The sequence below is a fragment of the Trachurus japonicus genome, chromosome 9 (genome assembly GCF_045865225.1).
Source record: "Trachurus japonicus isolate A0001 chromosome 9, Traja_1.0".
Classification (NCBI taxonomy): domain Eukaryota; kingdom Metazoa; phylum Chordata; class Actinopteri; order Carangiformes; family Carangidae; genus Trachurus; species Trachurus japonicus.
In genome coordinates, this window is record NC_140915.1 from 21,027,870 (window position 1) to 21,049,775 (window position 21,906).

Here is a 21,906-nt window from a genome sequence, read left to right on the forward strand (position 1 = left end):
TGTCTAAAATTGTGCTTGAGCGGACTCCAAAAGGAACAATGCGTAGTTGTGCGAGTGACAAAGTGCAGCGCTTGTTTTTGTACATCTTGTGGCGGCCATATTCAGCAGGCTGTCTTCTCGCTCTCACTCCCTGATGCATTTTCCATGTGTGCTGGAAAGACAAACACAGCTGCACTTTAATGACACTCAAATGCTTCTGGGATTCAGAATGCATGTGTGTGTGTGTGTGTGTGTGTGTGTGGTTGCGTGTGTGTGCTTATGTGTGTGTGTGTTTGTGTGTTCTTTTTGACCACTTCAGTAAAAAGTGTGTTGCCGTTACTCTTGCGCTGTGCGCTGTACCCCTACCCTTCACTCTCACCCCCAAACTCCTCACTGCAACTCATTGCCTCACCTTATATGTGTGTCTGTACATAGGTGTGTGTGTGTGTGTGTGTGTGTGTGTGTGTGTGTGTGTGTGTGTGTGTGTGTGTGTGTGTGTGAGCATGCATGGGTGCCTTCCTAAGAGAGTCATGAAGGCTTATGTGTTATTTCTGAGCAGATATGCCTGCAATGAAATAGCTTGTCAGCATCATCAACCATGGCTGGTGATCTCTTTACACCCCTCTCTTTTTTTACTATATCCCCCCTATTCACAAACACACACGCACTCACGTAGACTACAGGGAGTCCCCGGACGAGATGAGACAGGCTGTGAGCTTCAAATGACCCCGAAAACAGAACTGCTGCTGAGTGATAAATGAGACAAATACACGCTGGCACTCTCTCCCCCTCACTTTCTTTCTGTGTTGCTCTCCCTCATTAACACAGCACAAATGGAGCCATCTCCTCTCTCTCCTCCTCCCCATCTCCACACATAAATCTTCTCATCTCCAGCACATAAATTAACATACATTTTAATTTTCTTCTAACTCACTCTTTTTCTCCTGCATTTTACTACCTTTCAAAAGGGAAAACTGTTTTCACGCTCCATCTGAACTTAAAACGTACAAAATAAAACTCACGAAATCGAGTGTAAAACAACCAGATTTTTTTTTCTTCATATAACTAAGATTTTGTAATCTAGCAGCAGCATGAGACATCTGTCAGATAGCAGCTCTATCGGTCACATACGCTTTTAAAGACATTGTGTGTTTTGCTTTCAGTCAGTTTATACAGTTACATCCTGTCATATCCCAGCATGAGTTCTGCAGGTTGAACTCCAGAGTCTTATATAGTGGAGGGAGACTTAGAGTAGAAGTTACCAGCGCAAAGGATCATGTGGACACACAGCTGTGTATACATTCAGTGCAAGTTTTTATTGGATTTATGGGTTATTACATCAGTTTTGTCACAACACAAAATGTACAGACTCTAAGTGTTATTCAAACAGACACATACGTGGAGTGAAAAGCCTGGTTGTCATCGTCGTCGATCAACAGCTTATTGAAGCTGAGCTAGTGTGAGAGAAGTGTGAATCAAACAGCAGTTGTTTGCCACACTGATCCCTTGATTCCCACACAATCTGTTCCTCCTACTCAGCACTTTTCACAACACATACTGCAGAAGATGACAAAGCCAGTATGATACTTTTATTGATCTGTTTTTTTTTATCCACTTCATCTGTTTCTTTTGATGTCCTTGATTCACCTTCTGTCGCTGTCTTCCTATGATTGGTCTTTCACTATCACTCACGTTCTGTCCGAGCTCATGAGCTGAGCCTTGAAGAGCATCTCTGTATAGTGATGCAGCCATCTATTCCTCTGCAGCTACAGTATGTGTTGTGTCATTGCTGCAGTTGTAGGTCAATCTGTTAATGTCAACGTGATAATAAAGTGGACACTAGTGTACACTGCTGTGTTTTCTCTTTTCCACTTTCAGCTTCTACGCAATGATTTCTCAAGCTTGTAGTCCAACTGTTCACACCAGGGAGAGTGAACTCCATATATTCATTCATTCTTTCATTTTTGGCTGCGCACTAAGGCCTGGCTATAGCTTCAGGCAGCTCCTCCTTTTCTAAAATCCTCATGGACCTAAGGAAAAGTCCCAACAACCTGTTAAGGAAATTTAATTCAACCACCTGTCGAGCTCAACATCTCAGACAAGTTTTAAAAAGCAGCCACAGTCGCCACATTTTACAATGTTTACCTAGCAAACCATATTCCAATTGTGAACACCTCAGCTTTCAGCTTCCAGATGTTATCAGAGATTCTGGGCCCACAGCCCAGAGAATCAATGCAACCACTGCACTTTGTTCGACCTCTCACCTGAAACCAGTCAGACATGCACCTCCCTCCTCAGGAGCACGGCTCCCTGTGTGGCAGGTGCACACAAAATCCTCCCTCACCATAAACTGCAGGTTTGACAGGGTAAGGGCTACACAGCATTAACATGAGTTAGACCCGTAAAAAGTGAACCATGCCTTCTATAATAAAGCCACCATGACAACATCTGTAATCTTATTAGGTGAGCCTAGTCAAACTGCCATTTAAATATCCAAATTCAAGAAGAGGATAAATTCCTTTGCATGAACTTTGTTAATTTCCATAATGTGTGTGTACAAAGCTCAAGTCTGACTTTCATTAAAGACAATTAAATGCTTGAGGCTCTCAGAGCTCAACCTGAGAAGCTCTTAGCTGGTTCCCAATTGGTCTAATGATGGTGAAACACACACACACACAGAAAAATACACGCACACACACTTTTCTTCCAACCATTTCCCATCCTGATGTGATGAAGTCTGGCCGGAAACAGCCATTTCCCTGAATGTTCCCATCTCTCCTCCGGCATACTCCCTCATCCCTGATTCATTGCCAATAAATCACAGAGAGACAAAAGGAGCAGAAAGAGGGAGACAGACAAAGTACAAAAAAGTGTAAGGCAGAAAGAGCAGAGGAGAAAGAAGGGGAGATCGTGGCAGTATAAACCAGGAGACAGAGGTGTGCTGGAGATAGGAAAACAGAAATGAAGGAAAACCAGATGTGTGATGTGTCCTCATCAGCACTGCTCAGAGGTGGAGTGTGAGCTGCCAAATATGGTCGCGTGTACTCTTGTGATGTCCTCTCGCAGAAAACAACAACAACACAGATGGCATAAAAACTCCATTACTAAACGGATATGCTTTATTTCATGGTCCTGGTCAAACTCCAAACAAACAGAAAGAGAGGAAGAGGGAGTCCACAGGAGAAAAACAGATGAGACTGTTGGGTAATTTGCCTCTCAAGCTTTCGTATTATGATCAGCATTTCATTACATTTACACAAATCATTCAGGTCTGTATCAAAACAAGGATTAAATTCAGTCTCAATTATGAACAATCCCCCTCTACCCAGCTACATTTAATCAAAGCTATGAGAAAGAGCCAAAAGACACAGACTGAAACAATTTCCACCCTACTCCACTTGGTCGCCCCCCTCATCACTCTACTTACAGAAGCCCACTATGGCAGAGTAATGTGCGCCACCTGCAAACTCCACCCAACTGAAGAGGCTTTTGATCATGCCTTCCCCTACTGTTTACTCTCCCACAGCGGCTCCAGTTACCACTTCCACCTGCCCTGTCCAAACCATCAACATCGCACCTCAGCCCCCAACACAGGGGGATTTCAGTCAGCGCTCAAGTCCATTTAATTCTGTGGGTTTACATTATCTCCTAAAATAGAAGTTGGCATCTCTGTCCTTGTATGCTATACCAGTGCAGCTAGAGGAGCGACATGTCCTCTTATTGAGGTTGTTTTAGCTCCTGAGAGTAGTGTAGTTTAATGTTTTCATTAATACAGAGAGTGGCAAAAAGCTGGCAGGGATGAACAAAGAGAGGTGGGGATGTATGAAAAAGGAACGGTCACACCCAGGACAGAGGTAATGTACAGTGGAATAAAAAGACTCTGAAACCTGATGAGGGAAAACATCAAAGTCTAAAACGTCCGAGATGTTACGTCTGATTGAACCACTTAGCTCAAGAGCGACAAGTGTTAAAATCATTTCTGCCACTGGATGCATTAACAGAAAAAAATAATAATAATTACAAAAACAGAGACTGAAAGTTTAGATTTGACCTTGGAAACAACAGCTGAAAAAACAATCTCACTACAAGGTCCATTTAGGAGCTGATCTGCAGCATTTGATATGAGTACTGCACTCAGAAAAATGGAAATTACAATTTGTGCAATATCGTGACAACTGGGTGAACTCCATCTGCAAAAAGCTCCACAACAGCCACTAAATGGACCTTGCGGTGAGACTGATTCGTCAATAACAATAATATCTGCTCTGTGCAGTGTCCTCAATGCCAGCGTTTTCTCCTGAGTCAACTGAAGCAGTTTAATCGCTAAACTGCATCTTTTTAACTTCTTAAAATGTTCATATATACTGAAGTGCTGTATCGAGACAGGCAACTCCTCTGATGCTGCTGACATTTTCTCAGCCACAAACACAAACCTGGCAGTATGTGTTTTTCGCAGTAGCCAAATCCATCAACCAGGAGGGTGCAGATTGCCATGTGGGTGCAAATAAGGTGACAGTGTGACACTGAGATGGAGGCTGACTCATCGTCCATCTATTCTGCTGCATATGTGAAGTTACCATGGCACACGGGCAGATGCCACCCTGCACAATCTGTGTGTGTGTGTAGTCATACTGTTTTACTCTGTGCACTTAAAGTTGAAAGAGGCATTAAAAAGACTAAATCAGCAAAAAATTATGAGCGCAATGTCCACCAGTTACTCTTATTCTGGAATATGTTGTAAATGTGCAGACTTAGATTCAGAGAGACGTGCTGCGTAAAGTTAAAAATAGCGTGGTGCAGAACAATTTTAGCAGGAATGACAAGAATTCAGGATTATACAATTTCCCGGATTTGTTTATCCAGGGAAGAGCTATGTCAACACGTTTTATACACAGAATCTTATCACATCTGCATGAAAGGTGCTCCAGTGTGCCACACTGTGCTCTGGTGCAAAAAGAAATTAGACACATAACTGTGCAGGCTTAAAGTACTGAGGTGATTTACTATAGTAACATAATTTCACTCGGCCAGAATGCAGTTTATATTTTTCCATTGTATGTGTGAGAGTTGAAATAATGTTATTTTGGCCTGGCTGGATCTGCCAGTCATTAAACCCATTCAATTGGCCATTTGTGCTACAAAGCCTGACGGTATATTGAACACACTCCATGTAGAAGCTGCACTCTTTAGGATTTCGGACGGGTTTAGGCATATAACGATACCTATTGATCATCTGAGGCATTCGCCATGGAGTCCCGTTGATTAGCATGTAACTCAGGGCAATTACAACTTAACAAACTGCATCTTTAAAGAGCAGAGCAGCATTTCATTGCCAGAAAAGTTAAGCAGGGTCTCACGCTATTCTCGGCGCTTTTCCCCCTACAGGGTTTCCTGTTCTGATCAGCAGGGGTAGACGGACCCTCTCATTACAGGGACCGCAGATGAAAATGAGAGCAAAATGAGGCCCATTACCACAAGGCCGTGACTAATATCCCTCTACAGACCCCTCTACATGCACTGGACACACGCACGCTAATCGCACGTGCACCTTCAAGTTTAATGTGTACGCAAAACTTAAGTCAGACGAGCACGCCAAGATGCTCGTGAATCAATAACGTTACACAGAAACAAAGACGAGGGGAAGTCGGTAATAAACTTTGGCTCTATTAAATTCACCAGATCTTGGGCTGCTCTGTGGGGGGTGTCTGGTTCTTACCAGTGTGTGCATTTATAGGTGTGTGTGTGTGTGTGTGTGTGTGTGTGTGTGTGTGTGTGTGTGTGTGTGTGTGTGCGTGCGTGCGTGTGTATTCCCTAATCATCCATGATGTCATTAGCGCTAAATTCGACCCTGGCTCAGCCTAATTCCTGCCCACTAAAAGGCCTGCCTTCTCTATTCCCTCCCTCACCATCTCTTTCTTCTCCTCCTAACCGCTCTTACATCATCTGACCAGTCCCTGTAATATTTAGTCTCTCGTGTGCTTCTCTCATTTCTTCAAAAATCCACTCCGCTCTTCATTTCCTCAAATGTCCGCAACACATTGACAACCTCACTGGAATTCACAACCATCAACCTCGTGTTGCTCTCGCTTCAATCATCAGCTCCTAAAATCCTGTTTTACCACTTTCTGTTACTTATACTTATACTTACTTATATCTTTCCACTAAAGCTCATCATATGCTTCCATTCCAATTCAACTAATGGTCAGTGTTTTCATATTTCACCTCTTTGTACCATGCTCCACTTCCATTTTCATTTCTGATTCATCCCAACTCATGTTTTAACCGCCTTCCCAATGTTTTTTTTTTGTTTCTCCCTGCTTTGCCGATCGGGTCTGCTGAGTGATTTATCACCTTGCAACAGGCTGGTAGAGAGAGGGAAGGGAAAGGGAGGAGAGGTAGATGAAGAGAGGAGGGGTTGAGTAGAAATTGGGCTGTTTGGCGTTTGAAGTACATGAAGGAGTAATATAAAATACACCTGGTCCATCCATGGGGCACTCTCTGTACACAGAAACAAAGGGAGGGGAGGGAGAAGGAGAGCAGGAGAGAGGAGAGGGCCGGGCCGCAGGGAGGAGAGGGGAGAGGGGTGGATAGAGAGGGGGAGGATGGGTCACTTCGTGTTTCCTTTCAGGATGGCTTTTATGGTGTAACTTCAAACGCTGACCTCCCACACCCCCGCCCCTACATCCCCCTGCTCCCTCGCTCCATCCGTCCGTCCATTCGTCCCTCCCTCCTCTTTCTCACTATTGTGTATGGCCAAGTGGACAGTAATTGGCTATTCTTTCATGAGGCTGATTTCAGCACTCTCTCCCCCCCACAGGAAGGGGCCCTTTTGCTGCCCCTTAGAAGTAAGTGTATTTGTGTGTATGTGTGTGTGTGTGTGTGTGTGTGTGTGTGTACATACGCCAGTAGGTATCAGGTGGTTGAAGGGGGCTGCACTGGCTGCAGACTCCACAGGCATTTCATTCACCGTGTGCTCCAAATTACAACACAGGAATTGAAGGTAATCTAATACAGAGAAATCATGTCCTAACTTGAGCTTTTATGAATTTTAGGTACAGCTTAGAAATGTATAATTTTACTAAGGAGTAAAGTTTACATTACATCTGTTGAAAGCCAAGTATGTTTAAAGTAAGTGAGTTAAACCCCTAAAAAGTCACTGGATATACATATTATTCTTGGCAATGAATGAGTGTTTTATTTTTCCATCCACCCAGGGGCACTTACCAAACTTATTCATGCTATAAAATGTAATGCACAAAAAGATGAGAGGCTTTTGCAAATGTTTCTGTCTACAATGTCTGAGCATATTGCAAGTGATATATAAAAGATGCTCTACTCTCTTTAATGACTTCTGGCCCTCTGTGGTTTATAGATCAGTGTGCGTTCATTAATGATGCAGGCGAGTGTGCAAGCGTGTACGTCAATTAGTGTGTGGAGGGGATTAGCCGTCCCCGGAGAGCCCTAATTAACCATACACACACTAAACCACCTTTTTTTTTGGTTTCATTTTCATGGCATTTTTTAATTTTATTTGGTGGCAAACAGAGCAAAGTGACAGGAAGCAGGAGAAGACAAGGAAGGATGCAACAAAGGTTCAAGGCCAGATACAATCCCTGAATGTCGAGGCCAAATGGTGTTCACCAACTCCTCCCCCCAGACAAACACAGACACCATCCTACACTCACATTGACCATGACCACACACACACAGACACACACAGAAACAGAGGGTATGTGATGTATACAAGCTCTTAAAAGGTTAAATATGTGGGCGGAGGGCGCAACATAAACAAAGACTTAAATAAGCACTGGGTAGTCTGTCTTTGCAGACACACGGCATCAACATAATTTTGTTGGCAGACAAATGAAAACACTGTACAAGTTACGAATCACAGCTATTTCACAAATGAAAAAAGCCAAAGGAAAAGAAACACAGAGATTTCTAAAAAAAAAAAAAATGAAAGAGTCACTACAAAGATTTAGAAGCAGAGCAGAGGGAAGGTAAACAGAGGCCTTACGGCAGAGTGTCTCCTACCTCTTTGTAGTTCACCTTGGGCTCTGTTCTCTTCCGCTTTCTGCCCTTCCCCTGATGACTCTGACTGAGGAGAATCCATTTTACAACCTGCAGGAGGGAGGATGGTGGGGTGAGGTGGCAGTGAAGGCGGGAAAAAGGAGAGAGTGTAAAGGTAAAAAGAGAGAGAGAGGCAACAAAGTAGAGGGATTTGAGAGAGAGCGACGAGACCGGCCCGATGGTGAAAGAGAGAAAAAAAAAAGGGGAAAGGTGGAGAAGCAATGATAATGACAGAGAGAAGACAGGAGACAGAATGAGTGGTCACATAAATACAAACAGACTTAAGCACTTTCCATCTCTCAAGTGGAGAGGCACACAGGAATATACATATACACACTCTCAGGGAGCTACTGGCATGCAAGCCGTGATCAAGTGTAAAGTGGACAGACACGCACGCACACACACACACACACACACACACACACACACACGCATGTCCACCAGTGCCGTCTCTCTAAAACACTAACATTAATTCCAACCTTTCAGCGCTCACTTGTGCTCCATATATAACCAACACAAACTGCTGGCTAAGACAAAAGAGTAATAGTGTAAGTATGTTTCTGTGACAGAGCCTGGAGCGCAGTAACTCCCTACACCATAGATCTCCATTAAACAGCCAATCACTATCAAGGCCAAACTCTCGCTGACTCCTCTTCTCCGCTTCCATTTGTGCCTCATGCTGAAAATGCTGTCGAAAAACAGCTTAAATGTTGAAAAAGTGAGGTTTCATGAGAATGAAACAGCACATAAAGTCATTTCTGAGGTGAAACCACTCAAGCTTTCTTGTGTACTTGTGAATCTAAATTTATAATATATTTGACAAAAATGTTCTGTTCAGGTCTGACAGAGATTTTTTTAATCAGACAGATAAATGGTAGAATTGGAGAATATAGTCAAAACAATTAAGAAACACATTGGGGATTTATGAGAAATCTGATCTGCAGCATAGAATGACACGCAACAGATGTACAGCGCTGTGTGCGCCGCACTTCACTCAGAGGCAGACAGAGGGAAAGACTGGAACAGGGAGCAATAGATAGAGGTAGATAGAGTGCAAGGGAGGTGGAGATAAGAGATGGTATCAAACATTGTGAGACGGAGAAGAGACAAACACAGGGAAGCAGGAAAGGGAGACAGTGGCAACAGAACTGAGTGAGGGGAAGGAGAGTGATGAGAATCAGATGACAATCACATCAAGCAGTCTAAGGTGCAATATTTCAAATCTGAGAGCTGCCCCCCAAGTCTGTCTGCCACTCCCTGAAGATGAGAAGAAGAGACAGGGAAAGAGAGAAGAGGAGGAGGAGGAGGAAGAGAGGGAGAGAGAGAGAGAGAGAGAGAGAGAGAGAAGAGAGAGAGGGAGAGAGTGCTTACCTCTGCTTTGACTTCTTCTACCAGCCTCGCCTGTGACCACACGGCGCTCCTTTCATACAGCCACTGAACGACAGAGAAGAAGGGAAAGCAGTGAGCCGGGGGCAAGTGATCGGGACAGAGTGGAATGCTTTGCAGAGGCAGAGAGAGAGAGAGAGAAAGAGAGGAGAGAGAGAGAGAAAGAGAGAGAGAGAGAGAGAGCCCCGGCAAAGCAGGAAGGGGAGGGAGTGAGGAGAGGTGGGAGGAGTGGGAGGAGGTGGAAGCGCGCGATCACTTGTTCCTCTGACGGAAACTCGCGACTTGACTCCGGAGGATGAGAGAAAAGAGGAAGAGTGGAGGAGAAAGGAGAGGGATAAAAAGAGGAGGAGGAGGAAGAGGAGGAGGAGGGGGAGATTTATAGAAAAAAAACACCTGAATTACAAGCAACCACAGGATAGATGGTCACCTCAGTCCTCTACACATTCACTCCTCCACCACTCTACACACACACACACACCAACACACGCAAACACACCTACACACAGAGCAGCAGCTAGTAGGCACAAACACACAGCACTTACTCTCTAACCTTATTAAGCTTTCAGCAGAGCTACGGCTTGAGTGATGTGAATCACACATTACAGCGATGACGGCAAGGGCTGTGTATATATTTGTCTTTGTGTGTGTGTGTGTGTGTGTGTGTGTGTATGCTTGTGGTTGGGGGGGGGGGGGGGGGGGGGACAGACACGAGACAGACCAGAAAACATGGAAACGAGGTCTTTGTAATGTCACACCACACACACAAACAGGCGAGATGCAGCAGTGCAACATCGCATTCAAACAACTTGATAGATAGTCCACAGATGTTCTCAGGCATGTCTTTCACTAACCATAGCTACACAGTATGTCTCTCTGTGTATTACAAAAGTATCACAAAAGTACTCCAGCAGAAATAGCATGAAGGTGTGTGTGTGTGTGTGTGTGTGTGTGTGTAGAAGCAGAGGACAGAAAGAGAGGCGGACAGAGAGAGGGAGGTGTTGGAGTGGGTTGTATAGAATGTAGTGAGTGGTGAAACACTAAATTGGCATTGTGTAACAAGATACCAACCATAGCTCTTTTGCTGCCTCGATCCCCTCTGCCATTCCCTGAATAGCAAGGCTTTTGTCTACCTCTAACTCTGTCTTCGTCCTGTGCCCATGTCTGCGTAGCGTCTCTCCGCTGAGAATCAATATTAAGTTACATGTACTGTCAAAGCTCAGAAGTTACCCCTCCCATTCATAAACACACAGGAGAAGCAAAAAAACCACATCCCTTGCTCAGTTTAAAGAAGTAGTTAATGAGCGCTGCCCATCCGTATTTTGTGTTTTTGTACTGTCTGTATTTCCTTAATAATCTATTAATTCCAGAGACAAGGCCAGACAATAACAATACCAAAGTTTGGTTTCGAAAGCAATTTATTTATTATTATTAAAGTAGCTGAACTTTTGTCTAATACCTAAACCAAACCTGTCACATTCTAACCAGTTTAATGCTGCCTTAATGTAAACAACTGTGTGTGAACTTTCCCTAATAAAGATTTAACATTTATCAGGATGGGAGCATTATGTTTAAAAATCACCTTTTTTTTCTAGTTTCTAAAAAGAGAGAGTGCCAGCTCTTGTACCGTTTTCTGCCCCATGATGACCCATGCAGAAAAAGACACAACATAAGACGCTGATGTAAGTTGTAGGAGAAGCTATCAGGCAGAAAGCTGTGGAGAATAAAGGGTAGTCTTTCTTTAAACAAAGTATCTCAGCCTAAATCCATCATCCCAAAGGGAGTGCTTACTCATCTAAACTGTGGGGTCTAAAATAGGCCGGCACTGGCCTTCCCATTCCACATCTCTTACTCCGGGATCGGTGAATGTCATTGTTTATTATTAGGCCAAACCATTTCCTGCCTTTCTCCAATTGAAGCACATTGTCGAGCGATGGATGAGAGGCAGAGAGGGGAGAGCAAGAGTGGCAGGGAGAGAAAGAGAGATTTTAAAAATGTGTTTGTGTCTAGTGTACATAATACACAAGCACTTGCATTTGTAAAAGGTTTCAATCGATCTGGCTGATCTTATTAGCCAGTGGCTTGCACATCAAACACACACACACACACACACACACACAAAAACCTCTGCGAGAACACTCTAGCCATCACCCAATCAGGTGTGAGAAAACAGCAGTCCCTCCACGCTGTCCTTCCCACCCTCAGAGGCCCCCTGAAAGGCTCCAGTTACATCATCACATAATCTAGAAGGTGAAGGTTCCCAGACAGCAACACAAGCACAGACACACAAAAAAAGCATATGCACACAGTGATAATTAAGATCAGTTACCATGGAGATGGGAGGTTTGAAGAAGCTGTTAAGGTGGATTGATTGCATGAGTGTATGTGCACGCGCGCACGTGTGTGTGTGTGTGTGTGTGTGTGTAGCCTTGCAATACCAGCATCTATGGGTTTGGGTCTCTTTCTATTAGAGGGCCGAGGCAGAACAGCAGTACCAGTCTGGTAACACACCCACACATCCCTATGATAAAATGAAGTGGACTGCAACAACACTAGTCACGCTCATCATAATTTGAAGTGGAATGAAGGTCATCATCATGATATCGTCTGGAAAACTCACTTCAAAAAATTCAAAAACTTTCTTCAAGTTGAGCAACAAGTATGAGGTGATCTTTTATGCTGTCATCAAGAACCATGTATGGCTACGGGCTAATAGTCACACATCATTTAAGCTAAAGTATTTATATATTAGCAGCTATTTACTTCTAATAGGAGACATAATGTTCAGAATGAGTTACACTGTTGTTTAAAGTTGTTATGCATTAAGACGAATGCAATGCAGCTCTTGCCATCCAAGAACAGCTGTTTAGGGTACACTCCTTGCACAAATATTACATGTGTTATTATGGTTTACACTCATATCTGTAGCCACCACAAACTGCTGGGTTTGAACTTTGAACATCTTAACCTACACTAAAGTTAAAATCTAGCTGATCCAATGATATCAAACCGTATTGAGTAATTTTTAAAGGATGACAAGCTGTAGGTATTTGCAGTCAGTGATTCTTAGTGAGTGGCATTCAAAGCCAGTTTGAACTACAGCACAAATTAAGCCAGGTTGTGTTTTACATACTGATGACAAGGGTAAAACAGTGAAAGCTACAGCTGTGACAATAGTGACACAAAGATCAAAAAACACTCCCTCTCATAACCAGAAATAAGAAATCAATATACCAAAATGGCAAGTGGTAATTTGGGGGTTTAATCTCATGTGAAAAATAAGCAAATAGGAGCAAGAATACTGTATAAGTAAAGTCATTACTAGTTAAGACATAATATCTGTGAACTCCAAGATCTAAATAAATTAATTTGATTATCAATTATCAATTAAGCCTAAATTTATATTTAGTATTTACTTTTTACTTTAAGAGCTATTCATCATAACATAAGCTTAACTGATTAAGTAGCTGGTAGCTGGTATACAATATTTACAAATACATAATATAGTACACTGTTTTCATATTATATCCTTAATTATGAAACAGCATGTCAATGAACACTGCATTACAGTAACAACAGTGTTCAATTTTAGATTTTGATAAATTTAGAAAAAAAAGAGAGAAAGAAAGAAAAAAGATAGAAAGAAAGAAAGAGTCCTCATACCTTTGGAATTCCCGGTCGATCAAGCCAGTCAGCATAAATAGCACTGAGGGTGAGGCCTTTTCTGGAACACAATGGCACAAGTGTTAGTATTATTTCTATTATTGTAGAAATGACTGTTATTGCCCAAGACACCCTATGAAAACACGGCTCTGGGAAAATATTGTTAGGGTCATGGCAGACTTGAGGGCCAGGCCAACACCTTAAACAAAAAGAGGGGCACACCCACTTTCCCATACAAGGAAGAAGCAAACAGGCATGTACAGACAATGAATTGAATTTGGATGTATGCATACAGTATACAGTACAGTAAAGCAAGTCTCTGTGTGTCTGTGTGTAGGGGCTAAAGTGTAGGCAGGGTTTGACCACAGAAAGTGCTGCATACCACACACACACACAGCAACGTAGCTTGGTTGAAAAGATATGTGAATGAAAACATACACAAGCAGTCCGCAGTTTGTTAGCTCACTATAAAGTATGCAAAGTACACACCAAATTGAAGAATAACCCCCCCCATTAGTTAGCACGAGGGTAAGATGGAAGACCCAGCAGAACTCTCCAATAGTCAATTAATTAACTTATTTTTAACAAAAAATCTTTACCTTTTTCTTTTTACAGAAAAAGATATAATTTGATAGTGTCAGATATACATTTATTTTTCATTTTCCCATGGCTTTGTGACACCGACAACTTTCTGTCATCTTTTACAGTATGTACTTTGTCTGCCCAAAAGTTCTTTGAGATGACGGCTAATGTTACCATGATAACATGCTGAGTGCCGAATGCTTCTGCCAAAATCTAAATCCAATAGCTGCAGAGGTGTTTCACTTTGGACCAAAGTGCTGGACCAACAAGCCAACAGACCAATTTACAAACTGAGCCACACCGCTACAAGTGTAGCTAAAAATGGTTCAGAAAGAAGCACTCACATTTTGCTGCAAGGTCAATCTGAGCTCCTTGCTTCCACACACTAGTAAAGTCTCAGTCCTACTGTGTCATTTCCTATTGTATATTTGCTGACAACTTTGGCAGATGGAGAGTGGGCCTTCAGTAAATTGAAGACCATAAAATTCTCTTTATACTCCACAGTGTAACAGAAGAGGTAATATTCCCAATAAAGTACCAATTTGCCCAGAAAGTGGACATTAAAAACGTCACGCGGTACTTTACCACAAGAAAATTTCCGCTCTTGGCACATGGACTTGAACCATAGACAGAGCATTAAGACTAAACATCTGCCACACCAACAGTTAGGCACCATGGAGGAGGATTACATGGGATTATGTGAGCATAGCTTTCTTATGGCCAAACAAAAGATTAATACAGTTGCTAGACCACATGACTTATCATATACTTTTTAATAATAGGAGATAGATAGATAATAAATGTCAAGGTTCACAAAAGCAAACAAGACACACTGTAACAGTGTATACTTGTTCTTTCATGTTGAGAATGGAAACTGTTCTACAGGTTGTTAATCTTGATACAGGGGAAAGACTGGCTATGATTCCTGGAAAATAGTAGCATCTTAGAAATCAATGTATTATTGTTTTTAAAATGTATGTTAATAATTTTTATGTTTCGTCTTGTAATTATTATTTTTGGATCATTTAGTCTGGGCAAAGGACATTATATATGACCCTGCACCCACTGTAGTGTCTATTCTAATCCTAAACCTTGTTCTTCTAGTGGGCTGTTTACTGAAAGAGGCATCCGACTCAAATATTGACTGTTCTCAACTCCCTCTGTTTAGTTCAGTCAATCCCTGCCAACCGAGCAGCATGTTCCACATGACAGAAAAGGGAAAGATGACAACATTCGGAGCAGAGGCAAGGTTGCAGAGGAAGAGAGAGGAAGAGTTGAGGATGGGAGAAACAGAGTGAAAGACAGACAGGGAGAAAAGAGGAATGATGAGACAGGCAGAAGAAGAGGTTAATGAGGCAATCAGGAGAAATAGAGAACTGAATGATTAGGCAAGTGCAGAGAGGGAGAGAGAAAATTACAGAGGAGGAGAGCAGGAGGAGCAGTTATCCTTTTACACTTCAATTAATATGAGAGTGGACGAGACTGCTCTCTTAACAGGATTGGTATTGGAAGCTTTTCTGGCCGTGTTTTCCACAGCAGGACCAAGTTAGGCAAAGAACAGCGGTCAAATCAACACATGCTCATATGTTTGACAATAAATCTACAGACTGTTTAAGAGAAAAAAAGTTCCTGAGGCCATGTTAAAAGAGAAAATTGATGAATAATATATCTCTAATTTTGCTGGAACTGGAAAACAGGGAACCTTTAATGCATCAAGGTATTTTTCATTATTCATGAACTCTACTGTAAGCATTATTCAGAGCCACTTACATACCTCTCAATGTCGGGAAAGATAATCAGCAGCATTCGCAGGAAATCCTGTCAAAAAAAAATTTAAAAATGAAGGCATTTAGTGGGAGGTGGGAGTGGAAAAAAAAGAAAGAGAAAGGCATACCTGATCTTAAGTCAGGAGGACAAGGTCAAGCAGTGTTTATGTTACATCCATTATTTAGTGGGAAGACTCAACCTGCCACTGAAGAAACAGGAGCCAGGTGGAACTCATCACGTATCACACACAGACCGACTCACATGTACTCATACACACAGACTTCCAGGTGTGATCACTCAGACCCATGGCCTCAACAGGATAAACAAATGTGGCTGAGCTGATGTACGGTCATCAATTTGGGGGAAAAAAAAAAGCTGGAGCATTTTCAACTATTGCAGCAATAAAACTCACATCAGCCTCCAATTAATTTACAGTATGGAAATAACACTGCGCCTGAGAGACAGGTCATATTAAAACTGTTCAAATCTGTGCTCCGATTTTATAAACAGCCTCTGAAGTAGCTGTGAGTCAACATCAAGATTCTCTATTAAGTTAATGAGGTAAAAATGAATTTCCTATACTGCAGCCTCACCTGAGACAAAATGAGTTGCCCGTGGTATTTCTTCACAAATAATCTGAAGAAGTCGATAAATTGTCGCTCTCCCACTTGACTGGCCAAGAACCTGAGGAGGAAGTAACCCTGGACAAAAGGACAAGATAAGTAAAGACAAAAAACATGACCCATCAGAGAAACTCCACGGCAACAGCTACATCCATTACAAGTCAAGCTCCAAGCACATCTAACAGAACATCTTAGGTTTTTATACATCCCTCATTTTCCCTCTTTCCCTACTTCTCCCATCATCTCTTGCCTGCTGCTTGTACTACAGTCATCTCTCACCTTGAGGTAGTGGACTTGCATGAAGGTTTTGTCAGGGTTGAGGGCATGTTTAACTGTGGAGGAGCCGGACTCGCTGACCTGACCAGTGTTCTCCATGTTGGGTCTGCAGAAGCATAAACAGAGCAGAGAAACAAAAATACACACACAGAGATAAGAAAACAGTCACATACGTAGTACACCTAGGGAGATATTAAGTGAACACAGTAAACAGAGTGGTTCACAAAAAAAATGAGTCAGGCAGGTAGAAACACGGAGAGGCAAAAACAGTGGGATGGTGAGAGAGAACCTGAGCACTGAGTTCTTATTTTATCCCTCTCTTAGAGACATTTTAGTTGCAGGAAAACCACATTTTCAACAGAGCAAGAATACACTGTCAGCAACACTAAATCCAGCCACTCAGCCGGCCCTCTCAATGGCCAACACATTGCCAAGTTGCCGTATTTTGCCAGAGGCAGGCTGGAAATCAAGCTGCAGATTTATAATAGCATGCTATAGTGTTTATATGACCTCACAGCACCGCGCGCCGACTTTACTGCCCATGACTCACCGAGCGAACATATAACACTTCCACGAAGAAGCATCACCCCCCCAATCCCCGTCTTACAGGCACAAAAGAGCCATGCTCTGAGTTTCGCTTTCCCTGTCACAAAGATACAAATCAACCTCGATAAACACACGGACAAACACACATAAAACTAATAAAAGCCAAACAAACAGAGCACTGACATGGGATGCTGTGCAATGATAGTTTCAGTTAGCCAGTATTGATCAAGCTGAGCAGATTAACTCAGTGTGCCAATAGTAAGGCCTTGAAGGATCACCCTCCTGCCAAGTCGATACACAAGGCGCCTGGCCCACCAATCAATACACTCTTCATCACTGGCTAGCACTTTTCCACAGGACCACTTCATGACAGGGCCAGACACACACACCATCAGGAAGACCACACATCCAAATTCTTATTCATACAGATTCGTGAGTGTGACATAAAAGCTCAATGATTAATCTTTTTGAGCTGTTCAAATATTTGATCTATTTGAGTCTCTGTCCAGGCATGGTTAGCAGAAGAGCAGGGATGGAGGGGCGATGATGTAGATTAGGGCTGAGGACATGAAGGGGAGGATGAGGAGGAGAAGTGGGAGAAATCGCGGACAGGAGATAGACGGGAATGTTAGGTTTTGCTCAGTGGACTGAGAAAGGAAGTCATCAGCTTCCTGGAATTTCTAAATTCAACTGGACACTCTTACAAGGACTTTCATCATGCTTATGAGGGTGTGTTCCTTCTCTGTGTGGCTCAGTGCATGTCATATAAATGTTATGTGTGAGGAAAGTGACTATACCAATGACCTGGTTTGGGGAAAATCCATTTTGGAAGATCTTCGTAATGATCCTCAGAGTCTGTACATGAAAAGCTGCCGATATTCAGAGCCTGCCACTGGTCATATGGATTAACTATAAAAACACACTGGTAATGCATGTGAGCAACAGGTGAGAACTTACATTATAAATTGTAATAATCGTCTTAAATATTTGAAAATGACTCATTTACCTATTCCCTATAAAATGGCAATAATATTTTCCATGGAGTTTTTTTTTTTTTACTTGCTCTCTGTCCAGTCTCGTGCCCGTGGTGCCCATGTCTGTCTGTTGCTGCTGATAAGATGAAATAGACTCTTTTTACAACAGCAGGACGTGCCGTATCCCTGGGAAATATTGTGTGTGTGTGTGTGTGTGTGTGTAGCAGAGGAGTACAGAGAAAAAGAGGGACTGGGGCAAAAGACAAAAAACTATGACAGAACATGTATTTCCAGAAGAGAAAATGTGTCACTTTTGTGCGTCAGAGACACCAGCGGCAGAGCAGGGAGAGGCAAAACGTTGATCCATCACCGATGTGTAAGACAAAGGAACTACTCCACCCTTTCCACTGTCCAGCCCAGGGATGTATGGATGTGTAAATCCCTGTCTTTGCCGTCTCTCTTTGTCAGAGATGATTTACTACAGCTTTAAGCGGAATCGCTGCTCGCTGCCTTGGAGAATCACACAATAGCTCAATGTATTTCAGAATAAATGGTGCTCTTATCTGACTGGTAGGCCATGTGTGTGAGAGGGAGGGAGCTTGTCTGTGTGTGTGTGTAGCCTTGCACACACCTGGGTGTGTCTGAGATTGAGAGAGAGAAAAAGAGCGGGAGGAAATCAGGAGCTATTACTGACAGAACTTAATGTCAAACGCGAGCACACAGACACACACATGTGCGCACGCGCACACACAGAGGTTTATAGCTCCGCAAGCCATATCCTGACAAATTACACTGGGTTGACTGTGGAAACCGGATAAGGTAGAGCAGCACTCCCAGCAGCCCAGTAAATCAGCAGGGAGAATGGCGTCTGGCCCAGGCTGCCCTAAATATAACTCATCTGAAATGGACTGATAAACACAGGCCACTTGGGCCCCTGCTGGATCACTGGGTGTCGATTGTGACCCACTGAACTTGGAAAGGACAACCTGCCGTTTAGCCCTTATTTGTGTGTATGTGTGAGTAAACTGGTGTGGAAGTTGCACGTATCTTTCTGTACATCCCACTACTCTTCCATTGCCTTTACTAGGCCCTCTCTAATATTTTCCTGCTCATTGTGAAACCAGTTTGTGTTTACTCATATAATGTTTCCACACCGTTGTGATGCTAATGGAGCCATATAAGAACTTGCAAGCAATCTATCTTAGATTTTTTTTTAAATGCTAGGTTATAGATGCTACAGATCATGATATAACAAGTGGTAAAATACATACAAAATAACACTTAATGTTTGCCTGAAGTGAACAACATTAGCTGTCTCACTCCTCAAAGGATCAACTAGAAAGTGAAAGGTTAATTATTGGACGACCAGGGGAATGTCCAGGGAGTCAGTCACATCCATAACTGGAAACCAACACTAAACAGAGACTGGGATTACAATCATTTACAATGACACCTGAGCTGTGAATCACTGAGAAAAAACACTGATGAAAGCATAAAAAAAGAAGCATACCTTGGAGCTGAGATTTCATTTTAACCACACTGTTGCCAAGGTTCAGGATCATGCTCCAGTGTAGTTTTGCTTCTAAACATTAATTTGGACAACAGCACATATTTACAAGTCCATAATTTCCAACTCGTTTCTTACTCATTTTCTTGGGAAGTTTCCTGGAAAGAACTAAGTAGTAATTTGGGACTAATTACAGGCCAGACAGGGATTTCTTTGAAAGAACTGCTCCAATGAAGAATAAGAAAATATGCATTCATTTAGTAGTTGAAATTATTTATTCCTTATATGAACATAGTACATATATATATATATATATATATATATATATATATACGTAGTCTGCTTTTTTCATGTTCAGCTAACCTGCTGTGCACTAAAAGACATTACATAGCAATTTACTGGATATAATTAGATACTGGCTGAAATTGCAAAGTGCTTTCCAGGAGACTTACTGGAAAGTGTTAGGAAATAATGTAGAAATTGCAGACCTGTAAAAAAGTGATTGTAAAATTATGACACAATATGATCATAAAATGTCATCATGATAGAAAAAACTGTAAATTGGTAACGATGAGTTAATAATACCGAGGTTGACTAGAATTTGTATGTTGATTATTGATGCTTCTAAAAACATTGATAGAGTACAAGTTGGACCTGGCTCATTAAGATGCTACTGTAGTAGGGGTCCTTCATGCTGCCACATGCTTTATAAATTACTTTAAAGGATGTAAAGGTAAAGAAATGGCATTTTCTCAGGTGCCACATACTGTATGCATCGCGTGCATCCAAGTGTACGGACACGCATGTCTCCATCTATGTGTGAGTGCAGATGATGTTTGCATTTTTCGATTGTTGGTTTGGTGCTGTTGACTTAACCCTGTCAGGTGCAGAGAAACCTAATCCCTATCCTCCTAATCACCCGTGTGTCTGCTGCATGGGGGAACACCCTGATAAATTGCTAGACAGAGACACAGCTTCATGGGCATGTTTAACCCTTTCACTCACATATTCTGTACAGGGTTATTACAGTTAATTTAAACTAAAACAGCAGTGAAAAAATAATTTAGTTAACTGAAATAAAAATGAAAATTTTTACTAAAATGAAAACTAAATAAAAACTACAATAAACAATGCAAAACTATCTGAAACTAAACTGAATTGCAGATCAAATAATATGAGCCACATGGGATTGTTTCGAGTACGACCCCCCAGGTAGATAAAAGTAAATGTATTGTGATGAGGATTGAGGATGATGGGAACATTTGTTTTTCTTGGGATCTCTCACAGAAAATCTTCAACAATTCAAGGCTTTCTTCTCAACACCTGAATAACCAAAAATAAGACTAAAACTAAATAAAACTAAACTATTCCTTAAAATAAAAACTTAATCAAAACGTTTTAATCACATGTTGAATTGACTAAAACTAAACTGAAATTAAAAAGCACACTGAAAAACTAAAAAAAAAAACTAAACTAACTTGACTCTGTACAGTACAAGAAGAACTGTGAGGATTTATCATTGCAACAAATACTGGACATTATCAGCAGTTCAACAGTTTCCAAATACAGTCACTCTTAAAGTACTCAAAGTCTTTAAAGGGACAATATGTGACAATTACCCCCATCTAGCGGTGCGGTTGCATGTCGGCACGTATTCTTGCTGTTGCGTTTACGTAAACTCGGGCAGAAGTCAGAAAAACAACACACGCTGCATGTATCAGGATAAACAAGCCTCTATGTAAACAAACAGTCCGCCAGCACGAGGCAAAACAATACAGGCGTGACAATATGTTGTCATGGCGATGTCGTATTGTTTACCTGACCCACGTTTTACCGGCTTTCTCTCGTCGAGTAAAATAACATCCAGTCGGTTTGCCGACGGCGTCACTCACGGCGTCATTCAGGTGTCTGACTGCACCTGAAGGCAACACCAGTGCCTCCGTCCTTCCTCACACTAGCTACACGGTGGTGACAGTTTTAACAGGCGCTGTCTGGAAAACTTTCTCCCCGAGCCGAGAAGCTCCAGCGGCCCGAGTTTGTGGTTACTTACAGCCACGGTGACACTGAACGTAAAACATGGCGATTCAACATGGCAGAGAAGGTTCGGTGAACCCCCCCTGTATGTTTGTAACGACTTGTAACATCTCATTCTAAGGTACGAGAAAGCGCTCGTTTGTATGCGGGCGCGATTCCACTTCAGTGAAATACGTATTTATGAAAGCGATATTTGATTTTTGTCAATAAAAAGCCAATAAAGTCCCATACTGTCCCTTTAAGCTCATAAAAATGGAACAGCAACAAATGAGTTGAATTGTAGTATCACCAAGGTACAACACACCACACACTGTTCAGGACAAATGGAACAGATTAGAATCTACAAACTAATTCAAAAGTGTTTCAATTGTGTGATGACAACACGTCATTAGCGTAGTGACATAGTTAGAAGTTAGTGCTGAGCAGAAGTGCCATGAAATCAATAACACATTGATTTGCTGTTACACTCTGTATGGCCTCTTGCAAGTGTGAATGTCAATAG

The 21,906-nt window shown here is 42.1% G+C and overlaps 1 protein-coding gene across 4 annotated transcripts in view; it reads right to left on the reverse strand.

Annotated features, from left to right (window-relative positions):
- aopep (aminopeptidase O (putative)) overlaps positions 1-21,906 on the reverse strand; it is a 69,550-nt gene that overhangs the window by 24,014 nt on the left and 23,630 nt on the right. For 2 of the 4 annotated variants that reach the window (XM_085786504.1, XM_085786503.1), the window contains exons 9-14: positions 16,347-16,449; positions 16,038-16,145; positions 15,452-15,495; positions 13,096-13,156; positions 9,421-9,483; positions 8,014-8,100 (exon numbers count right to left, since the gene is read on the reverse strand). In XM_085786504.1, the coding sequence (XP_085642630.1) occupies positions 8,014-8,100; positions 9,421-9,483; positions 13,096-13,156; positions 15,452-15,495; positions 16,038-16,145; positions 16,347-16,449 (466 nt within the window). The other 2 variants (XM_085786506.1, XM_085786505.1) reach the window with 2 other exon arrangements.